The sequence below is a fragment of the Pieris rapae genome, chromosome 8 (genome assembly GCF_905147795.1).
Source record: "Pieris rapae chromosome 8, ilPieRapa1.1, whole genome shotgun sequence".
Lineage (NCBI taxonomy): Eukaryota > Metazoa > Arthropoda > Insecta > Lepidoptera > Pieridae > Pieris > Pieris rapae.
In genome coordinates this window covers 5878391-5901682 of record NC_059516.1, presented here as the reverse complement: position 1 = coordinate 5901682, position 23292 = coordinate 5878391, and the positions used below count along the sequence as shown (strand labels likewise).

Below are 23292 nucleotides of genomic sequence, written 5' to 3'. Positions count from 1 at the left end.
TGCACCCTTCACCTATTCACGTAACGAACAATGACATTATTTCACACTATTCTGCGACAAAGCAGAGACTCGTTTTATTTGGTCGCAATAATTTTCATTCGTCCGCGCGCAGCCGACACCGGTAGCCGCTTGGAGTGACGCGACGCGAATAACTATCGTAACACAATTCGAAATTGAAACAAAAATTTACGCCATAAAATGACCCGGGCTTCCGCTTTTAAAACTGTCTTTTAAATTTCGAATATGACCAAGTACAAACTAAACAACAACGTACGTTCCTCTTCCGAAGTGACGCTCACATCTTATCTATCAGGAAGCATGGACCGGAAGGACAATGTTTTCTTACAACTAAGTCCTAACGAATCTAAATGCAATGTCTGCCCTAACTCTTGTTATACAGACCATACGCTCAGTTTGGACAAGAATACGAAATTTGGCTTGAATGAGTTAAAAGTTGAGAATTTGGAGCGGGATGTGTGTTTGTGCGAGAAATTCAATGGTGGATGCAAGGTGTGTCCCAACCCCAGTCCAGCACCAACACTTACTATTAATTTGGAAGGCGCACAGAAGGAGTGCTTATCATGTCACGGCACCTCATTATATCAGAGTAAGTAATTATTTTTTCTCTTCATGCGGCGATCAAAAATGCCCCTAGTGTTTATATGGTTATAGGATGTGAGAATAATTTTCTCTCTTTGCCAAAGTTCAGTGGAATTTGCTAATTTAAGTATGCAAATGCCGGGGACATATATTTTTAAGTTGTAATTTTAAACTTATGACACGTTTCAATAATATCAAACTTAACTGCTTACAAAGAATCATGATAACCACACAACAACAACAACAAACCCTTTTTTCTGCTTAGTATAGGAACAATTTTCGGCTGTATTTTTGGTTACAATTAAACATGAAGTATCTAGTTAGGTTAGGTTTACAATAATGAGGGTAACATTTATACTATTTTAATCATAAAACTGTAAAATTCAAAACAAATAATGTGGGATTTTCCATCGTAACAGCTGTTTGTCGTAGGTCGAATTGAAATAAGTGTAACGGTGAATAGTTTTCAATAATTTAAGAATTTTTTTATGATTGTACTTGATTTGTTGTTACTGAATTCTTATATTATTTCATATTTCATGAGATTTGTTAAGCCACTTTATATGCAGTATTTAAAGGTTAACAAGAACTTGTTTAACACTCAATGGGTCTTGGGCTATATGTATTTTTAAGACAAAGTCTCTGAGTGCACGAACCTTAAAAAAATAATCTTGCCATGGTAATTAAACATTGAACTTCTCTAGCAAGCAGTTACGAAAGATATTTACATCATCTAATTATGTGTTACATCAAGGAAGTCAAAAAGATACGTAGGATTATAAATTATTTCTATAAAATTTAACAGAGTTAAGGTTTAGTTTCGGCTCTGTATCCCGCAGCACTATGAATGACGTTCGCCAAAAATGTATTGGATTTTGATATATCTAATAAATATTTGAATTTTCCATCTTACTAGCGTCACCAAAAATGACGGTACTTTTTTGAGCTTTGCGTTTGTGTAGGTAAATTATCCATAATTTGTACATGAGAGTAGATCCACAGACAGACAAACGTAATGGTGAACCGAGTCTCGATTTTGAATGTTACCGTAAGAAGATGGAGCTAAACTACAAACCTTGTTTAAAATTCCCACGTATCTAGGTAAAATTAAACTATGTAGTAGTTCATGCAGTTGTATGCCAAAACTTCTTCTTATTATTTTTTTCCATTTATTCTTCAATGAAATTTTGTTTATTATTATGAAACAATAATACCATTCGTATTTTTTGTAAAGAATAGAATGCAATTTAAAAATAACGCTTTTATATAATGTAATTGCTATCAAGTTAGTGAGTATAATAGTTTACGATATTATTTAGTTGCTTTTTTTTAATGTCGGTTTTTTGTGTCGTGGAAATCATTTGTTAGAAATATAAAAATACAAAACTTTCCATTGATAACTTTTTTTTTTTTGGTTCTAGAGAATATATTCTTGACATGATTGTTTCTTCATTCACGCGATAACTTAATTCCATTATCGACAATTGTATTTAATCAAATTTTCTCGTTAATTAATTTTTGCTCTGGAAAAATTGGAGGTTTTATCAAGGCAGACTAGAACGTTAACTATCGAGGTTGTCTTATGTCTACACTTTACGGGTTTGGCACAATTTTTCTCTATTTTTTGAATAATTTGATAAATTAATTAATGTGCTTACGTTAATTAATTTGTGTTATCTAAGCAGAAATGACTGAAATTTTCTTCTTTGGTATTTAATTTTACATTATTATTACTCCACAATATGTCACATGACCCTAGGAGCAACGGTTAATTTATAGAACTTGGGGCGCACGGGCAGAATCACCAGATCTGAATGGACACTCATTGCCAGAGAGCTCGTGAGTGCGTTGGAGTCCTTTTAAGAAATGGTGCGATCTTTCCCTAAGTGGAAATGGTCCGGAAATACTTCAATGGGTACCTACATAGCTAGCACCCTACATAGAGGTGGCGCGCGACAAAAACTTTCTTAAATAACGACTACTCGTGTAACAACGGATGTAGAGGTGATACGGGTGAAATTTTGTATTGTGGCTCGACGTCCAAAGATGATTTTCAGCTATTAATCCGAACAACTCCTCTGAACGCCAAGGGTTTATCGCCAAGAGCGATTCCAACCGCTCTTCGTTGAATAGGTTCATATCGATGGAGCTGGTATTGGGAAGCTTTTCTCCGGTGGTATGGTCAATGCTTGCGATTTATATAGTTGCAAGCGATGGTCTGGAGTGGAGCAACAGTTGGCTTGTGAGCACACCAAGCTTCTTGGAGACTAATTTAGCCTTTCCCCCAAATTACCGCGAAACTGAACATCATTCGATATGCCAACTCCCAGTATTCTGATGCTGGAATGTGGCTGTGGCTTTAAGTAGAGTGATTATGCTCTGTGCACAGTTCAGAGCTGGGTTTCGTAGGCACCACCGACTCTAATATTTGTAAAAAAAAATTTTATGTCAATTCTAACGAAACCATATATTAATAATAAATTTTGTATAAAAAATATATAAAATTTAAACATTTTATGTTTGGTATTCAATGATTTATTTTAATTAACTTGGTATGATAATTCGTCAGGTTTTGTTTCGTTGTATTGAACATAAATCTTTATGATACTAGTATATGAAAAAGTAGATTATGATTTATGAATGTAGATTATTCATAGGCACAGTTAATTAATTAGTCAATTATTTTGCGTATTCATATTTCGAACAGTCAAAGCTTCAAAAAATATATCTTCAGACTATTAAAACAGAAATGTAAGTCTAGTAATAATACCACAATAATGAATGTATTTTAATCATTGGTATATTTGTTTGTGGATCTGCAATAATGTAATATTAAAAATAACAACTTACGTTCATAAACGCAAAAAAAAAATATAAATTACAGATCATGAACGCATCACTTATTTTTTTACTCGTATTAGCAAATTGGTGCCAGTAAGGTGTCTATGGTAAATTCAATTTTTATCAATTATTATCTGTGGTAGGGCTAAAGCTAACGCATGGTTAAGTATTGCGTAATTGGTTTTTACGTCATCCATTTGTTTTACTACGCAAAAAATTTTTATTTTCGCGTTGCGCATATAGAAAATATAACTTCGTTTTATGTTTGAACCGCGGTGAAATTACATTTATAAGATATTTTTTCAAATATACTATTACAACAATAAAACTGTAGTTGCTGCTCGTATGAGCGATTGCACACTTCTACCTTTAATAGCATCTGAAACGAAATAACATTATTTTAAATAATAAAATGCACACATTAATTGGCGGTAAGATATGCTACGCAACATGGTTTTTTTATAATAGCTTTAACAATATGGTCGCATATCTTTGCTTCTTGCTTGGTAACTAAACAAATATTCGTACGGTATGTTACAATATAAAATAGACTAAAACAATGAAAAAGTATAGGAAGGATCAGTCGAATAACTGCCTTGACGATCTAATTAGCGAGTAAAAACGTAATTAGCCTTTCCAATCGATCTCAGGAAATCGAGCCGTAACGCAAAAACTATCAAGACCCATTTTAAAAGAAAAGCAATTACTAACACTTTTACATTTTAAATATGCCTTCAATAAGAAATGGACTCCAGACGGCAGCCGATTGTTTTTTATATTTATCTACAAAATCTAACAAAATCTTTATATACACCGGAACTGACTGCAAACTGGGTGATAAATATTTGGTTGCCAATACCAATGAGGCGTGTTTAATAGTTTTTGCAATATAGGTACGTAAATATTATGTAAGATATAACATAATTTACACTAAGTAAATCCGCATTTGGCGACAAAAAATAGAAATTGATCGTTTTATTTAGGCGAAGGATGACATAATAGGCCAAACATTACTAGAATAACAACGCGCGTTAATTCGTTTATACCTCGTCAGAGAACTAAGAAATAATAGAAAAAGCGGCCAAGTAAAAAAACTCAGCGATCTGAGTTCATTAGCATAAGAAAGTTTTGGCCAAATGTCGTAACGCCACCTGCTATTTACAAGGAATACAACTGACTCACTATTTGAATACTTCAAATAATACACGTTCAAGGTAAAAGATAAATAATAGAACTATTGTGTGAAAGAATGTATGACTGTTAGTACATTCTTTTCTAGTAATGATAGTACTGTTATATACGAATTAGTTTGAATAAATTACGAAATATTAATTAGAATGAAATTAAGAGATTTTTTTTTTACCTTTTTATACCTAAGTAGCAAATAAACGCCTAAATTTTGTTTATTTTGTATTATAATAAAAGTAATAATTATCATAAAAGAAAATTAAGTCTTCATTTATTCATTAATCGAGGAGTACTCGAAATGCTGCCAGCATTTCCTCTCCGTATTTGGATATTTAATTTACCTTATTGAAAAAACACGATTTTTTAATAAGGTAAATTAAATAATAATTAATTAATTATTTTTTTTTTTATATTTAGGTTATCGGAGATCTAAACTTTTTAATACACGAAAACTACCGACGCAATATAACTAACCTTTATAAAACCATACAAATTAATAAATTAGATATATATATGTATCCATATGTATCCAGCTGACTACTGATGATTGACTATTGTTTAGCGATATCTAGTGTCAGACAATGTGCCTCCTTGAGTTACAATAACATTATTTGTTTATTAAACAACTTCTTTCCGCAACTGTCAATGTTTGGAAGTGGTTTTTTTATGATAGGATATTTCGTTATTAAGTTTCTGATAAACGTTAAAAGGGTGACAGATTCGATTATTTATTTTACTTTGTTGATAGTAAAACTAAAAATTATAAATTGATTTAGGTACAATACGATACAATATATCTAATAATAATAATTTTTAATATATATTTTTATTTTATTGAAGATTATGTAAAATAAATTTAATTCGTTTCTTTAATATATAAAGCCTATGTATAATAATATAAGCCTAATACAATGTTTGGGTATTAATTTTTTATATAATCAGATGTCACTCTGTAGATAACATGGAAGTTCTTGACGAAAACTTTCTGTTTTATATCCATAAATTGTTTATCTATGTAATCTGTTTTGGCTTTCTGTATATGTATGTATTTTCTGATTTATATTATAATATGTATAAGTATAAGCTATACTTATAATTAAATAAATAAGTAAACGCTAATGCAACTTTACTGTTTATTTATTTATTTTATTAAAGTATTCCTACAGCTACTCAATTAAACAATGTTCAAACAATTTGATTATACACAAAAGCCAAAAACGGAATACACATTCATACATAAACATAAAGCACAGTTTTACCTTGTTATATTGTATTACGAATTGAGCATGATAAATTCGTTGCTACCAGCTTGAAAATATTTACTAAACACTACCAGCGACCTAGAAACAAAACAATGATTAAACTATTTATTTGTTTGTGCTTTGGTGTCGCCACGGTTCATCAGACAACAATACTTCGACAATGGCAACCGTCGTGTTTTATTGCTAATATCGAAATCGTTTAATATATATATATATATTATCGTTAATTTCGTCTCCAAAATGCTGCGCAATTTCCAGTTTAGATTTTTCAGTTCACCAGTTAAATACCTATATATAAATAATCTTTTTTTTACTGATTTTTTTAATCATTATTTCATTAATAGCCTTCCAATACGATACAACGAGTATGGCGGTCGTACCATTTTTCATAGTATGGTTTGTCTTAAAATAGGCGTCAGTTTCCGCAATAGCCTCTTCATCAGCGTAAAATTTCGGTCCTGCGAGCATTCTCTGAGAATAGGGAAAAGTAGCTGGGGGCTAAATCTGAAAAATACGGTGGAATAATAGTATAACATTTATCAAATTTAAAGGTAGCCTACTTACTAGTAGCGCCATCTATGTGTCCGCTTACGAAGTTTTAGCTGTAATATTATTTTTATGGAATTTATTGCTGCCCAATGAATGATTTTTTTTATTAATAAATTTGGATCCGTTGTGTGTTTGTATGCCCGAATTCCTGGCGTCAGAATGTCATTACTCATGTCATTTGACTAATACAAGCTGCACCCCGCTGGTTACAACTGACTAAAGATCGCACGATCAAATAGCCTTGTTGACGTCTTTGTTGATTAACGGGCATTGAGCACAGGAAACATCGATTTTCATGCAATTTCCAACTGTTTTATATGCATTTACATGATTAAGGAACTATAATTGTTTAACCATAAATTGAAATACGAAGTAGCAACAAACTTACCTATTCTAATTTAATTCAAATATTTTTTCTAGTGATCGGAATAATGAATATTAATATATGTTGTTATAAAATAAATCCGCACTGTTTCAAACTAATGCGGGAACTATATGAATAGTTAAAATTTGTGATATGATGAATATATCAGAGTAAATAATGATGAGTATATATTAATGCAATTACTATTTACTTAATATCTTGCGGCTACCCCCCGCAATCTAAGTGTTCTCCAAGAACTCGGTTACTTTGTACCTATCGGATATGTGAGACGGCGAAAGCCAAGGTTGTTTGCGATAACAAGGGCCAGAACCAGTCTGTTGCACAGATTTCACTTAATAAATACATTGCGCCTATAATGCTGTCTCCGACACTATTAATATCTTTGTATGTTACTAGCTGCCCCAACGAACTTGGTTTCTCCTTAATGCCTAGCCTACCTTTTTAGTTCATACCAACATGGAAACTTTTTAGTTTGTTCTGTGATTTTTTCTCTATATGAACCTCAGAGTTCATGTTAAGCTTTTAAGTAACAAGTAAAAAATTGAAGCTAATAGAGGGATGAAAATAAGGATGTATTTTTGTATGCCGTATCATAAAAAATAAAAACAAAAAACATTGTTTAAAAATTAAATTATTGGACTGGACACCATTTATCGCTTAGGGGTCCGAAAGATAGTAGGCGATTCTCGGACATACGCATATTTAATCGCATCAGAATCGTTTGAGCCGTTTCGGAGGAGTATGGGAACTAACATTGTGAAACGAGAATTTTATATATTTAGAGATGGTTAAAAAAAATATATGTGTTAAGTGTAATTAAAAATGTATGTCATCCTCAAATACAACGCGAGTGGTCCTTTTATTGATAATTGTGCGAAACGAACAATATGTCTTTATATACTACTTGTTTTGAAACAATGCATAATTTATAAGACAATTTTGTAATTATTACTATGAGATTAGATTAATATTTTCTTGTTTATTAATCACGACAAGGTAAATCTCTGTTGAGCAGGTTAGTTCCGCGTAATTAAACAAATTAAAATCACGTTTGACCCTAGAATAGCATTTTTTATTTATATTATGGTGTTCAATGAGTTGATATTATACGTCAATATTTACGTTTTTAGTTTTTCCACTGAATGATGATGATGTTAATAAATGTCGGCGTTTTAAGTTAAGACGGCAGATATAACATTATGTTCTCCTTATGAGCCGCACTTGACTGGGCTGTGTTACTTTCAATTATTATTAACTTTGAAAATAACTTCATTTTACAATTTTAGTAAGGTTGACTTAGTGCATCTCATATAAGCTGTGGGTTCGAAAACCGGTTAATGGGCTTTCTGTCTATTAAAGCATTTAAAATTCGATGAAGGAAAATATCGTGAGGATTCTTATCTTATACCCAAACAGGAAACAGTGTTTCAGGCAAAAAATGCTGATCACCTATTTGTTTATAAGAAAAACAAATTTCCAAATTTCCAGACCGAAAAACGCTGCTTCTTTTTTAAATTTGAAACCCGAAAATTCGAATTCAGGGTAATCAAATTTACGTAAATTAACCTTTTGATTTACTTGCAAATTCAAGAGCATTCGCTAACCTGGGTAATGTAAATAATATAATAAATTCGTGTTAATAGGAGTTTTAATTAAATGAGTTTTTAACACAAGGCAAGTTGGCAACCGAGACAACAGATGCCAGGTTAACATGATTTTGTATAAAATAATTTGTCGAAGCGTTCTTAGTCGTCATAAACATTTATTAAATGATAATAATATTAATAAGCCATATTGTAATAACTGGTTACATTTCAACATAAGTCGATATTAATAGCAAAAAAGTTGAGTGCCTTGAAAATTGCATTAATTTTAAAATATACGGCATTATTTACATATTTTTTTTATAATTAAATGTACTCTAGTAATGATATTTTTAAGTTTTTTCAATAAGGTTTCGCAAAATTAATTTATTTTCGGAAACAAGATAATAAAAGAATTGTGTACTAGTGTAGATCTTTTAAACATAAATTAGTAATATATGAAGAAACATCAATATTCTATATCATATATCCTTCCTTCACATTATATATTATTATATAATAATAAGGATGATGTGTTCATCCAACCTAAAGGGAGGTTTCTCTACCAATGTACTGACTCTCCGGCTCGAAGGACCTGTGGCTAAGCTCGGGAAGTTGTACGTATGCCTTAGTCGGAATAACCTTGTTACCGCGTTTCAGAGTATGACGTCATCGCAGTGATTCGTAGGCACAGATTGTAGCGACACTAAAAATGTTTGTAATGGATTTTGTATTAAAATTATTATACTTAGGTGATAAGATCACAATCTTGGATTAACTTATACAATTAAGATTTGTATTTATTTGCATGTATTATTTGACTTCATGCCTTAACGTAAACCTTAATGTTTAATTATAAAACTAATTAATTGTTAATTAAACATTAAAAATTAATTAAAAATTATTGCTCTGTAAAAACGCAATACCTCTGTTGTACCCGTTGATCATAAACGTTAATTCCACGTAATAAATAATTAATAAAAGTTTTTTTCACAGATTCAAATAATTCTTACCCTGGCCCCGGTTACTCAGAGAAGAATAACTGGAGAAGAGGACTCTCTAAACAAGCGAAGTCCTGTTGCTCCAAGAAAACTCTTCTACGAAGGCTTCCCATCATATCCTGGCTTCCCAGCTACAGTTTCAGAAATGGAATAGCTGATGCCATAGCAGGTAACCTACTAATTCTATCAGAGTATATTTAGATTTCACATTTCTTTCTCCTAATTTTAGCAACACACGCTGATATTTTTTACATAACTCAAAAGTCAATTATCGAAGTATTATTTTTAAAAACATCTTGTTTTAATCAAAATAGAAGGTAGCGCGACATTTAAAATAATCTCACTCCATTTTTATTTCAGACATTGAATTAAAACTCTAAACAAGTATTTATTAAATTCTACTAAATAAATTCTATAAAACTCTTTCCATGGTACTAGCGATAAAGCATGCGAATTGTCACTACTGCTTTTATCACTAAATAATTTAAGTAAGTTATTTTAACTATTTGTTATAATTATAAAGATATATATAATATATAACACGGTACATAGTTTACACACGTTTCATTATTGAATACAGTTGAAGAATCAGTTTTTAGTCACCTGTTCTCTGAATGTAAAATCTACTTAAGTGTAAATAAATAATCAAAATTAATTAAATAGTTTATGTATCAACTTTATTTAATTAAACTAACAAAAGTTTATTGACATTAAAGACTGCGCAATAATTACGACCTTCAAATCGATAAAAATCGCGTAGCGAAGTGTCGTGAAATCACAATTTCCATTGTATAGTGACGCAAGGCACTAAAATTCATCTAGGTTGCACTTGAACACTAGAAACACTATTCAGGGTCCGAAAAAAGGCGAGGCCGTTGCGTAACCTAATGTGTTTGTGTTTTTTTTTTACTTTTGTTTGTGCCAACTGGGCACGAGGTACTTCGCCAGTGTCGTATAGAAATTTTCTGTTATAAACTTTGACAATTTCTAAGTTGTTATAAAGACAAAGAAAGGAGTGTAAGTGTCTCCTGTGCCTACTAAGATTATAAGTAAACGTCACGCGTCAATTGTCAAGAAAATTGCATAATTGAAGCATTCGTTGATAACTTCCCATTGTCCATTGTGAACTTGGTAATGTAACAAACGGTAATTAAACCATACCCAGAACCATTAAAAGTGGAGACATGTTTGATTCCGCTACCTGGATACATTTAGGTTTATATTACACATTATATCTGCGTGTATATTTGTATATATTCGGATTGTTAAAATTTTTATATGTACCAAATTGATTACAATGAGTTCAACAGCAGAATAATCAAGGTTATCAATGGCAGCTAGGCATTCGGGAGTATTTTGGCATTGGAAGTATCCATGTATTTATTTATGCATATTATTTATTTATTAAGTTTACAACATCATACATGGTACTAAATATACGGATTATTTTACAAAATCTTCCATCTAAAATGTATGAATTACGGGGCTGACATCTTGAAACGTTTAACCACTATGCAATAAAAATGTGAAAAAGAATTCTAATTCTTATAATATTTATAAAAAGTCTATAAACTATTTTGAGGCTTGCGTAGTCATCACATATTCTCAAACTCAAAATAACTTTATTAATATAGGTAAACAAGTACACTTATGAACGTCAGAAAATAAGTTATATTTACTGTAAAGTAACATTTACTTCCCGTTCACAAGTCGAGGGCGTAGAGCGGGAAAGAAGAACTGGCAAGAAACTTTCCGCCACTCATTTCAATCGCTAAGTTTTGAGTCATACAAATTGTTTGAAATGGAGCAAATCAATCCCAAGGATTAGGATCATTTAAATATACGTCAAGTTTATAAAAAGCTTTATTGGTTAATTTATGTTTATTATATACTAGCGACCCGCCCCGGCTTCGCACGGGTGCAATGCTGATACTAAATACACTACAGAAAAACTGTGAACGTTGTTTATAAAATTTCCTTTCGTCGTAAAAAGTAAATGACAAAAAAAAGTTATTGTGGGTTATCCATAAGAGCATATACCATCATGGACTTTTCTGTAGACCTTTTCAATGTGTACAATACTTAGTACATTATTTTGATAAAACTCGTAGGGTTCAGCCTGCGTTTGCAATGTAAGCGGAAAAAATGTAATTATTTACGACATCACATTAGAAACCTAAAAAATAACAGTACTTTTCCACTATTTAATGGATGTTATTATACATATAAACCTTCCTCTTGAATTCACTCACTCTATCTATTGAAAAAAACCGCATCAAAATCCGTTGCGTAGTTTCAACGATTTAAGCATACAAAGGGACATAGGGACAGAGAAAGCGACTTTGTTTTATACTATGTAGTGATTAAGTATACATTAAGTTAATATGTCTCTAAATGACCCTTCTTTATTTACAGGACTCACAGTAGGCCTAACAGTGATACCACAAGCCATAGCCTACGCGGGCGTAGCAGGTCTACCCCCGCAGTATGGCCTATATTCTTCATTCATGGCCTGCTTCGTGTACACAGTCTTTGGATCTGTAAAGGACTCAGCCATAGGCCCTACGGCCATCGCGGCTATTCTGACGAGAGAAAACTTGCATGGCCTAGGCCCTGAGTTTGCTGTCCTTTTGGCCTTTCTCTCTGGGTGCGTCGAACTTGTTATGGGCATACTTCAACTAGGTATGTAGAAGATACAGAGATAAGATTTTTTGCAGATTTATGTAACAAATAGGCTACAAATTAGTACAGGTGAAGTGGAAATTCTAGCCCATTTTTTGGGATTAAAGAATTCTATTATTTTAATGCGAAAATTAAGAATTACCAATATGTAAATTATTTTTCGGTACTGCAGTCCAAGCCGTTGTCCGAGTTTTGAAAAGCCTCGTATTTTGTTACTGTATTGTACCAAGATATACCGTTTACGATAAATTCTTTCTAACTTATTATGAAAGTTAAAAAAATAATTATATTAAAAATACATTCCATAAACATATCCAAAGATACAAAAACGTCATTTTAACTCATGCCCACCAACCACACAAATGCGAATGGGCGGATCTGTGGCCGAGAAGCTAAGCAAGTGGAGTGTCAAATCTGTCATTTCCTAAATCGGGACTTTATTTAAATCAATTAGCTCAGGGCTTGGGGTCTGCCGGCGGGACTGGGCGAATACACCGGAAATATTTATCGGCGAGTTGCGGTCTTCAGGTGAAGACGCGCCTGACGAAGCGATATTTGACCCCGACATTAACGTAGGGACTTTAGCTGTTTCAACAAGGACTTAAATAGTATATATTAAGACAATAACACGAAGGTCTTATGTCTAACCTATATCTGATACACCGTTTCTTTGATTTCATTCACACTATTCATTATATTATTTTGCAATTAGTTTCATACGTGAATGTAGTACAATATTCTGTTGCTATTGTATATGAATGCAACAATAACATACCAACATGCCTCTGTCATATGGGAACTAAACAGTATTTATTTTACCACTCTTAATATAGCATTGAAAATGTTGGATTAATTAATGTTATACAAATATTAGCAATGCGTATTAGCCTCTTTGGACCATTACAACAACAACAACTTCTTTGCGTGTTGCAAACCGTTAAAAAAAAATTAAAGATGTAATTAAATGATATATTTTTTAGAATTTATAATAAAGTTTGTTATGGAAGAGCTGTGAACACAGGTATTTTTTACTTAAAATTCTTCTGTAAAGTAATGTCACATTGTACTGAATATGTACTTATAATGAATAAACACATTTTTTTCAAATTATATGTTGGTTAAATTTATAAAGGGGATTTAAAAATGGACAATAACAACATTCGTACTAAACATCTATAGAGAACTGTAGAAATCGTAGAAATTATAACCCAGGAAAGAATGGTATAATAACCTGCTTTACTTAACTCCAACATAACCTCAAATATTTTTCAAAATAAGATAAAACATCTTCCAGGTTTTCTAATTGACTTTATAAGTGGACCAGTTTCCGTGGGCTTCACGTCTGCCGCGGCTATTATCATTGCAACAACTCAAGTCAAGGATATCCTAGGACTCAGTTTTCCTGGAGGAAAGTTTCTTCAGGTGAGTGTTTTTAACCGAGATATTCTCTATTGTTGTTTAGGCGATGTAGTGAACAGCTATATACTTAAGAGTCGAGCATGTTTTAGCGTTAAAAAAACAATTTTATATAGACGACTATAAAAAAATATAAGAGCCTTCAACTTTGGAGTCGCCCTTGGTCGATAATTAAATTTGACGCCTTATAGATATTACTGGTGACTTCAGAACTGATGCTTTCCTTGCTCAACGGATAAGTAAGCTGCTGCCACTATTAAAGATACACTTTTTTTTGTTTTTATTTAACTTAGTAAACGTTTTAAAAAAAGCTCATTATTTCGTTTCCTCTTACTCTTCTTTATTTTGTTTTATTATTTAATATTCTTAGATTTTGATAATAGGGAACGTTTTCAATTGAATTGTCTATTTTAATGAGACCTTATTTATCGAAATAATAAAAATATCCGGCTTAAACGTCCAGAACTCTTTCTAAAAACTATCAGGAACTATAGAACTATTGTGTGTTCTACCAGAACTCAATTTTTTATGCTCTGCTAACTCCACTGCCACAGGGACCAAATTTTTTTAATTTTCTATTTTTAAATTGGTTCTATGTTGGTTTAAAATACTATATATTTATATTTAAAAAATATCAATAAATGTAAAATCAAATCAAAAATATCGACACAGATATAGAAATCTCTTCCTCCATGCGCATGAGATTATTTTTAAGTTAAAGCAATATAAAGTTTTAATTAAATGTATAACAGTCCATTCGTTGTTACTACTTTTTATAACTTAAATGATTTTTTTTGTTTAACATTCCATGGCCTTCGAGGCTCTCGGTATATTTTTTAGTAACCCTTAAATTCATCGTCAGTTGTCCAATTTATTATTCTCATTATTGTGTACTGCGGTCAAAATGGCCAATTTTGTAGCAAATACACGTTACATAATAATTTTATCACATACACATAATTGCTTCCTCATACCGCGTTTTATGTAGTTACGACCAAGGCATCTAAAACATCACTTTTCAATTGTCTTGCATACAGCCTGAATAATAATAGTAAAGTATAAATTTTTAGAAAGAAAATCGTTTATTTTAATCTATAGCAATTTGTTAATTTAAAACATAACAGTGCGGAAGTAACTAAAATTCTGAAAACAAAGCGTGTTTATCAGTGAGTAAACTATTGAAAAATTAATTTACCAAGAACCTATATAAATGTACTGAAGTATTTTAGAAATGTCTAGTCAAGACTGCAAAGAAAATATATACATTAATATCAATTTTATCATATGTTTACTTATAGCTTTTTAAAACTCTCACCCGTCGACAAAATATAACTGAAACTTTATTATATTATATGATAATGTAAAATAGATCGTATTATGTAATCTTATATTATAATATATAATAGATCGTATTAAGCAAATGGTTTAAATTTGGTTTTATGCTTAAAAAAATTAAAATTTACCACACACTCGCGAGGCTCCTTTGCTGCATGGCATTGACAAAGTCCATGGGCATCAGGTGGGCCTCAAGATTTTTCAGTTTAAAAATATTATATACTATTAATGTCATGATATTCTGGGGCTACAGCTGTCGGATCTTGGCCTGATGGACAGAACATCCAGCCGGTCGATTCTATGAATATATTATTATTAATTTCAGGTGTGGTCTGGAATTTACGAGCACATAGGAGAGACAAGATTATGGGACACAGTACTAGGATTTTCCTGTATCATAGTGCTGCTTTTACTAAGGGTAAGTTAGTAGAGTTTAATATCAAGTAAAAGTCGTCGTTATTAATCATATATGTTCTCAATCTGGACTTCCTTACCAATATTTATTTATCCTTTATTACCTTATACAAATACATACACATAAAACAATATAAAAAAACAGTTACAAAAGATATAAGGCAAGGGGCAGCCTTATCGCTTACAAGCGATTTCTTCCAGGCAACCCTAATGTGAAACAACAAAAAAGAAACACCAACAGAGGGTAGAGTACAAAAAATGCAAAATAATTAACAAACAAAAAAAAACAAAAAAAACTCAAAACAAACGTTACTATAACTAATGTATAATAAAATAAAATCAAAGAAAAAATAGCGATAATAATAAATAAAAATATGTATAGTCAAAAAATTTAAAATCCTTCTTTGAATTTAAAAATATAGATATCAATATAATTGTTGGACTCGACTCTATACATCTTAAATTTCTTTTTAATTACACGATTAATATAGTGGGTCGAAGTTAATTTATTTTGCCTAACTCAGATAGTACTACACATATTATAAAATAACTATGATTAAACTAGTTGTAACATGTGCCTTCAGATCTTAGTTTAATCCCTGTATAAACTATACACGGATTAAACACATGTAATCAACACACGATTTTAGCCTTACAAACGCAAATAGGTTTTCAATTCCAATCCATAAGTTTCTGATAGCTGAATCTTACCTCACAATAAATTATACACTGTACAAGTTTAATCCGTGTAAAATCTTAAACACGTGCAATGAACAGACGATAACTGAGGTAATTGTGCGTGAAATAACTAACATTTTGACTTCCTGTTACAGACGTGATTGCAAATGTGCGGTATAATTTTGTAAATTATGTTTATCGCCATAAAAAGTTTTCAGCGTATTGTCATTAAATCTACGAATAATATAATGAGCAGTGTTGGCCTAGTGGCTTCAGCGTGCGACTCTCATACCTGAGGTCGTAGATTCGATCCCCGGCTGTGCACCAATGGACTTCTTGTATTCAAGATTTGCTCGAACGGTGAAGGAAAACATCGTAAGGAAATCAACATGTCTTAGACCCAAAGAGTCGACGACGAGTGTCAGGCACTGGAGACTGATCACCTACTTGCCAATTAGATTTAAAAATGATCATGAAACAGATTCAGAAATCTGAGCCTATGAAGATGAGAATATGAAGTACCGTCTTGCCTTGCTGTGCACAGTTTGCTTTTGGAGACTAATTTAGCCAAATGACCTTGCGACTGAATGTCGTTCGATATGCCAACACGAAGTATTCCGATGCTGGCTGTGGCTTTAAGAAGAGTGGCGTCGAAGCGCAAACTACTTGGGGTTAAATTGCAAAAAACTTTAGTCTACCCCAGTTAGAGTTTCAACTTCTGACACAAGTTTGTTCCCGTACTCATCGACAACTGCTCGAGAAATACCATCGCAGTATGCCAAGATCGCTACTATAAATACTATAAAATTGGGATTATAATCCCGCGTGCTTTGCAAATTATTTTCGGTGTGCAAAATAACATTAAAAACTGTATTAACCAAGTACCTAAAAAAGATCCCAAAGTTATTATTATAGTAAATCAAATGTCTTACGTAACTTAAACTAAGAATCACGCAACGCTAGTTAGTACGAGAGGTTTTTACTAACTAGCAACTACAATCATCAACTAATATACAGGCTTAGAAAAAAGCAAGCATTTACGGATATCTGTCTTGTCTGCAAATTCGTCACAGATTTCTCAGATAACAAAGTAAACATAAGAAGATTTGAAAAACTATAAAATAAGCATGCATGTAACAATTGGATGTCTAGAAAAGACGTTAGCAATTAAACGACGATTAAGTATTTAACGTGCGAACATCCTGTTATGTCTCTGAAGTAGTATTAGCGACAGACGTCTTTAACTAAAATTACGTAAATACTAAGATAATATGGTAACACTATTAATAATAAATAATTTGTCTTTTAGCCAAAACCCGAAAATACTTGAAACTCGATGTGTCAAAAAAATCCAACTGTGATTTGGATTTTTTATGACAGTGGATAGTAGAGTAGAGATATCCAATCTGTTTTCTCTTAAATTCGCATTGCGTCGTAATTTATATATATTAAGATTTAGATTAGATTTTACTGTCCGTCTGTGTAATTGTATGGTCTAATGTGTGTAAAATTTCTGTCCTCATTTTTGTACTTTTTTGTGTTTTGGGTCTAACAAAAAATCTAAATATTATTTCAGAAAGTTAAAGATATAAAAATAAGCGATTCTTCGGACAACACGAGTGAGGTGGCTGGCATTGAGGAGACTGTTGGCAGCAGCAGTAAGGTCCGCGCCGGAGCCTCGCAAGCTCTATGGTTCCTCTCCACTACAAGAAACATTCTAGTTGTGCTTCTCTGTTCAGCGTTAGCTTACTACTTTGATACTAAAAACCAGGTGCCGTTTGTGTTGACCGGTAAGTTGATGTTTGGTTTTGTCCAGAAAATAATTAAGTTAGATTGTTTGATATGGCTGGCTATCAACATAATTCTAGTAAATGAAACAAAATAAGGCATACTATAAAAACATCATATTGATTTAATTTGAATTAATTTTATTGCAATTTATCCCCACTTTTTCGTATTTTTCGTATATTCTCTAAAACAATTGCTGGTGACGAAATCACCGAATAAGAAAACCAAAGATTCCTCCCCCCTCCTTTAGTGCTTGTCTAATACGTGAACGACCCCTCTTAACTGTGAAATTAAGTAGAATATATTTTAAAAAAACTTATATCACATTTCCATAATTTATAAATTAATTTTTACAGGAACAGTGAAGCCGGGATTGCCAGAATTTTCTCTTCCGCCATTTTCAGCGACTGTCGGCAACCACACATACACATTCATGGAGATGACGTCCACCCTCGGGTCAGCGATATTCGTGGTTCCTCTCCTCTCTATCTTGGAGAATATAGCACTAGCTAAGGTTTTCTGTAAGTATATGCCAATCATATAATATGATATAATTTTCGCGAGCTCTTTGGCATTGTCTATGGGCTAAAACTATACAGGAATACATTAAAAAAAATCTATTTCGTAGAATTCTGTCTGGTAACGTGTTCGTAATTGTGTTATGAAAATCATCGACTAATTTGTGTTACGTAATATCTTCGTAACTATGGTAACGATCGCGTCTGTCATTTTTTTTAGGATGAAATAAGATTTTAGCGCTTTGGGGCTTGGTCTGACGTATGTCAAACAATGTGACAGGCGGAATTATTTTGAAGTCGTTCGTGCTTTTTTGAAGTTTCTGAATAACATCCCAAGACTATAGTCGCTAGAATAGAAGCCAACTGACAGTAGCTAATGTCACTTTGTAAAATAATGTTGCCATATTTAAAGTAATAGTGATGCGTTTAGTTCTCGTTCAATCAGATGAATGAGCAATTAAAAATAATTTCTTATCTGTAGGAACTCGACTTCTACAAGAATTTCTTTTTTTTAAGTATAATAATAAAATATATATGTTTGGTTAATAATGAATGTTTACAGCGGAGGGTAAACGCGTAGACGCCACTCAGGAGATGATAGCCCTGGGCGTGTGCAACATTGTGTCATCAGTAGTGGATTCGATGCCTGTATCGGGTGCTTTGTCTCGTGGGGCTGTGAACCACGCGTCTGGTGTCGCCACCCCAGCTGGTGGGGTTTACACTGGGGTGCTGGTTTTGCTGGCTTTGCAGGTAAGAACTAAAAGCCTCGTTGACATGGTCTGTATTTTATAAGCAAGTTCTAATAGCTGCTAGTTTACCACGTAATTATATAAAGACCGATTTCAATATTGAATTTTTGCGAAAATGCGGAATTTAAAAATATCCAAATTATGCCACCGTAAGGGGTCTCTGTAAATCTAGTCAATTATTGAAATCTCTATTAAAGTTAAAGTTGTGTGGTAACCTTGCTGCTCGCATAACTGGGACATATGTTGTAATAGAAATGAATGCATTGATTCATTACAAATGAAATTATATCGTATTTTCAGTACTTCACGCCATACTTCTATTACATTCCGAAAGCGTCTCTTGCGGCGGTGATCATCGCGGCTGTCGTCTTCATGATGGAGCTGCACGTGTTCAAGCCTATTTGGAGGACTAAAAGTATGTACTGGCTCCAACTCTACTTTTATTATTACGTTACATTTGCCTATATATATATAACTATATATATACATAACTTGTCTTGTATGATGTATGCTGATGAGCAGCATACATCATACAAGTGTCAAGATACATATGTCTACCGGTATTAAAATATTTATTACATTTAGGTACAAAAACAGAAAACAGATTGATTACATACATTACTGTTATTACACACTAAACAACATTTGAAAATCTGATATCCAATTATATCTGTACACAGCATTTTACACTAAATATCAACCAAACAATATACACATATTAAACTAAATGACAAAAAAGAGAAAGAATATAATATATATACATTAATTAATTCAAATTTTAAAGAAACACTAAATAAGAATAAAACTGGAGACAATATAAGTGAGACTTTCCACTTGAAATAAATATCGCTAAAAATGATATTGTAAAATAAACTACTTTATAGTAATACTAGCTGACCAGGTATAGTGTATCGCGGATTTTTTTGTAGATATTTATAAGATCTACAATTACTTATTACATTTTATGGTTCTTTTATCTTTATCTTTAATAGTTTAGGCAGGGTACGCAAAATAAGTAACTTTTTTGGTTGATTTTTTCACCTTGTGTCCGAAAAACCCTAATATCTTACGGAACCCTAACCCTTGTTCAAAATTAAATATAGCCTATATTACTCGTGGACAATGTAGCTTTTGAATGGTTAAAGAATTTTTAAAATCGGTCCAGTAGTTTATGAGCCTATTCATTACAATCAAACAAACAAAGTTTTCCTCTTTATAATATTAGTGTAGATTTAGTTATTTTAATACAAACATTGTGTCTAGGTACAGGATGTCATTGTCATTGTCAGTTGACAATGTACAATAAATTCGTGTTATTTACAGAAATGGATATAATCCCAGCAGTGGTGACGTTTGCCACATGCCTTCTAGTGAGGCTGGAGCTGGGCATAGTCGCAGGAATTGCTGTCAATCTTCTCTTCCTTCTTTACGCTTCTGCCCGACCATCGGTCAGGGTGTGTAGGGCTGTGGTAAGTTTGTGAAAATATTCCTGGTTTTTTTTTTTCATAAAATCACTCTAGTAACCTTTGTTTTTGATGTGAAACATCTATAGCCGCACGTAAAACCGATTTCTGGCGTGGCGACGCATGCCGTGGCGACGCGTCGCCACACTATATGATATACAGTCTAAATGCAGTAGTAAGTTTCACATTAAAAATATTTAATGAAAATAATGTTTATTCAACAAATAGTCATCGTTATCTGGATAAAAATCGTAATATTTGATTTTATCATTATGACATATTTAGTTCCTATCACAATCTGTTCTTTTCTGCATATTACTTTTACAAAATAATATCGATGTTTCACATCTGCCAGGCGTCCCGTGACAGCTCACATTTTTTTCTTTTTATATTCTTCCCTTCTGTCTACGCTGTTTTGTAGATAAACCTAGTAAATACATAATACTGATTAACGAGGTCTGGATAACAATGGAGGACGGATATCTTTGAAATCATTTTCCTTTCATTTATAATTTATTAATTTGTTACAATTTTATTTTGTTTTTGTTACATTAAATCTAATCTTTGTTTATGTAATGTATAAGCTATTGTAAAAAAATGTAATAGCCAATATTATATAACTTTTTAATTTAATTTTTTCTAGACATTTTCTATATAATTGTAAGTTACGTTATAACGTAAATAAAATATATCTTAACATTTGTTAAAGTTCTATTTTTAACTTAATCTTTCATCTCTTTCTGTCTCATTCTGTTTATGTTATGTTAGAAAGAGACGAATGCTTTTGTTATATCAGTGCAATTAGTTTCTCTGAACAAAGCCAAACTTTCCAGTCAAGCGACGGAGTGCCATACATTCTGGCGACTGTGGACCGAGCGCTATCGTTCCCTTCGGCGGAGTTCGTTCGACGCGCCTTACGCAAGGCCCCTTCAGATGCCCCTTTGGTGCTGGACGCACATCACGTTCAAGCCGCTGACTTCACTGCTGCTAAGGTGATTATCGACCGACTGATATTGTACATCATTAACGAGAATTTGACATGTCTAAATAAAAAAATAAATTTCATAAAAAAAATCTTTTTATTCAGGCATTTAATGACTTCTATACAATTGATAATTTTGATAGATATCTAAACTTTATACCAAGGCTTATGAAGTCTATATGATATGTGAGTCATACATACAGAATATCTTGACATTTGCAGGGCATAAAATCCCTGATAGACGACTTCCACGCTCGAGGGCAAACAATAATCTTCTACAACGTTAAGCCGTCCATTGCCCACGTGTTTCGTGGAGTTCGTCCGCGAGAGTTCCTCATTTGCTCGCATCGGGCGGAGTTGGATAGACTTCTGCTGAACATCACCAGGGGAACGAAGCAGTCTTGGTGAGTTTTTTTTTTTCTAATTAACCTTCGAATTATTAATATTTCAATAAATGTGATAAATAAATTATTGGAGTTACTGCTTTGTAGACGCAAATTTTAATCGGTTTGACAGATAACAATGTTATAGAAAATGGTAACATTAAGCTTTTACTAACATTTTCGGCTGAGCAATAATAATTGTTTAGAGTTGGTAGAGTACAAAGAATACGTATTTTTTTTATTTCTAATATGATATTTTTTTGTTATAGATTCGATCCTGTTTTACTAAATGTTTCAAAAACTGGGAACGTTAACCCTTGTGATATGATATAAGTATTAAATTGAAAAAGGCTACAAATAAATTATTATGGAAGCGCTTTTACATATAAGTTTGTGTAGTATTTTAATCAACTAGTTCCAATTGTAAAACGGTATATTTTAGCAAAGAAATATAAGTTTATATGACGCGCGCAATACATATAAAATAAAACTGATTTAATGAATTCACACGGGAATTTATTACATATAAACATTTTACTCCCGTATTCTTAATTGATGAAGGTCGGGCCTCTTTAAGGGGGCGTCCATAAATTACGTGAAGGTTTTTTTTTAATTCTCTGTAACTCTCTCCCCCCTGGTGATGTCGTGAGATTTTATTCAACCCCTCCTCAATCCTCCATTCTCACATGAGATTTTTCAAAATGTGGGTTTCTTAAAGGTGTCTTTCTAGTGAGTTCTCCACTTTGTTTGGTCTACATCTTTCCTAAGAACAGTTGTTATGGGGAAATCTGTGAGACTTGGTATCTCCAACGTTGAGTCTCGTACAAATACTTCAGTAAGGAAAGTGTAATGTCTGGTAATTAATTTGCGTACATACCGTTAAATAAGTTTTATTTTATCATTTATATGTAATGACGCAAGAGTGAATCTATAATAGATTAATCCTACCCTTGTAAAGGCTAATAATATAAATTGACGATTTACCTAAACCTAAAGAATTTATAATAGTTCTTAAGATTATCGTTCATTGTGCCTCTTTCTACCCGTCTATGGATTTTAAAATTGTATATTGATGAATATACCTAAATAAATTATTTTATAAATGTGACTTGTTTTTATTTAACCCTGCAATTCGATACTATTTTATAGGTTTAACAGACAGACACTTCACAGAGAAATAAAGATTAACATGCCGGGAATAATACCATTGCTTCATATCTAATTACTTTTGCCATCATATGACTAGTTCATTGGTCTCTTTCCTGAAAAACCATTCGTATGGGGATCAATGAAATCTTTTTCTTATTGATAAAGCTTGCCAACGCTCGGCACAACATTGGTATAAACCAACACAAAATACAATTGTTACTGTGACAAGCACTGGAAAGCAAACATGGCAAACATTTAGAGATCATACAAATATAAATAAAAACAATTATTAAACAAAACAAACATTTATTAAATTATCAGAATGC

The 23292-nt window shown here is 32.4% G+C and overlaps 1 protein-coding gene across 1 annotated transcript; it reads left to right on the top strand.

Moving 5' to 3' along the window:
- Positions 1-69: 69 nt before the first annotated feature.
- LOC110997971 (sodium-independent sulfate anion transporter) lies at positions 70-22920 on the top strand. The gene is made up of 13 exons (XM_022266378.2): positions 70-607; positions 9405-9578; positions 11825-12091; positions 13386-13513; positions 15168-15260; positions 17511-17724; positions 18079-18243; positions 18803-18990; positions 19290-19404; positions 20313-20458; positions 21286-21444; positions 21657-21838; positions 22087-22920. Coding segments are annotated over exons 1-13 (2196 nt in total). The 5' UTR covers positions 70-243; the 3' UTR covers positions 22088-22920.
- The last annotated feature ends 372 nt before the right edge of the window (positions 22921-23292 follow it).

Coding starts and splice junctions, on each gene's coding strand:
- LOC110997971 (XM_022266378.2), top strand. CDS start 244: ATGACCAAGTACAAACTAAACAACAACGTACGTTCCTCTTCCGAAGTG. Junction 13,514..15,167: donor CTGGAGGAAAGTTTCTTCAG/GTGAGTGTTTTT, acceptor TATTAATTTCAG/GTGTGGTCTGGAATTTACGA. Junction 17,725..18,078: donor GGTGCCGTTTGTGTTGACCG/GTAAGTTGATGT, acceptor TAATTTTTACAG/GAACAGTGAAGCCGGGATTG.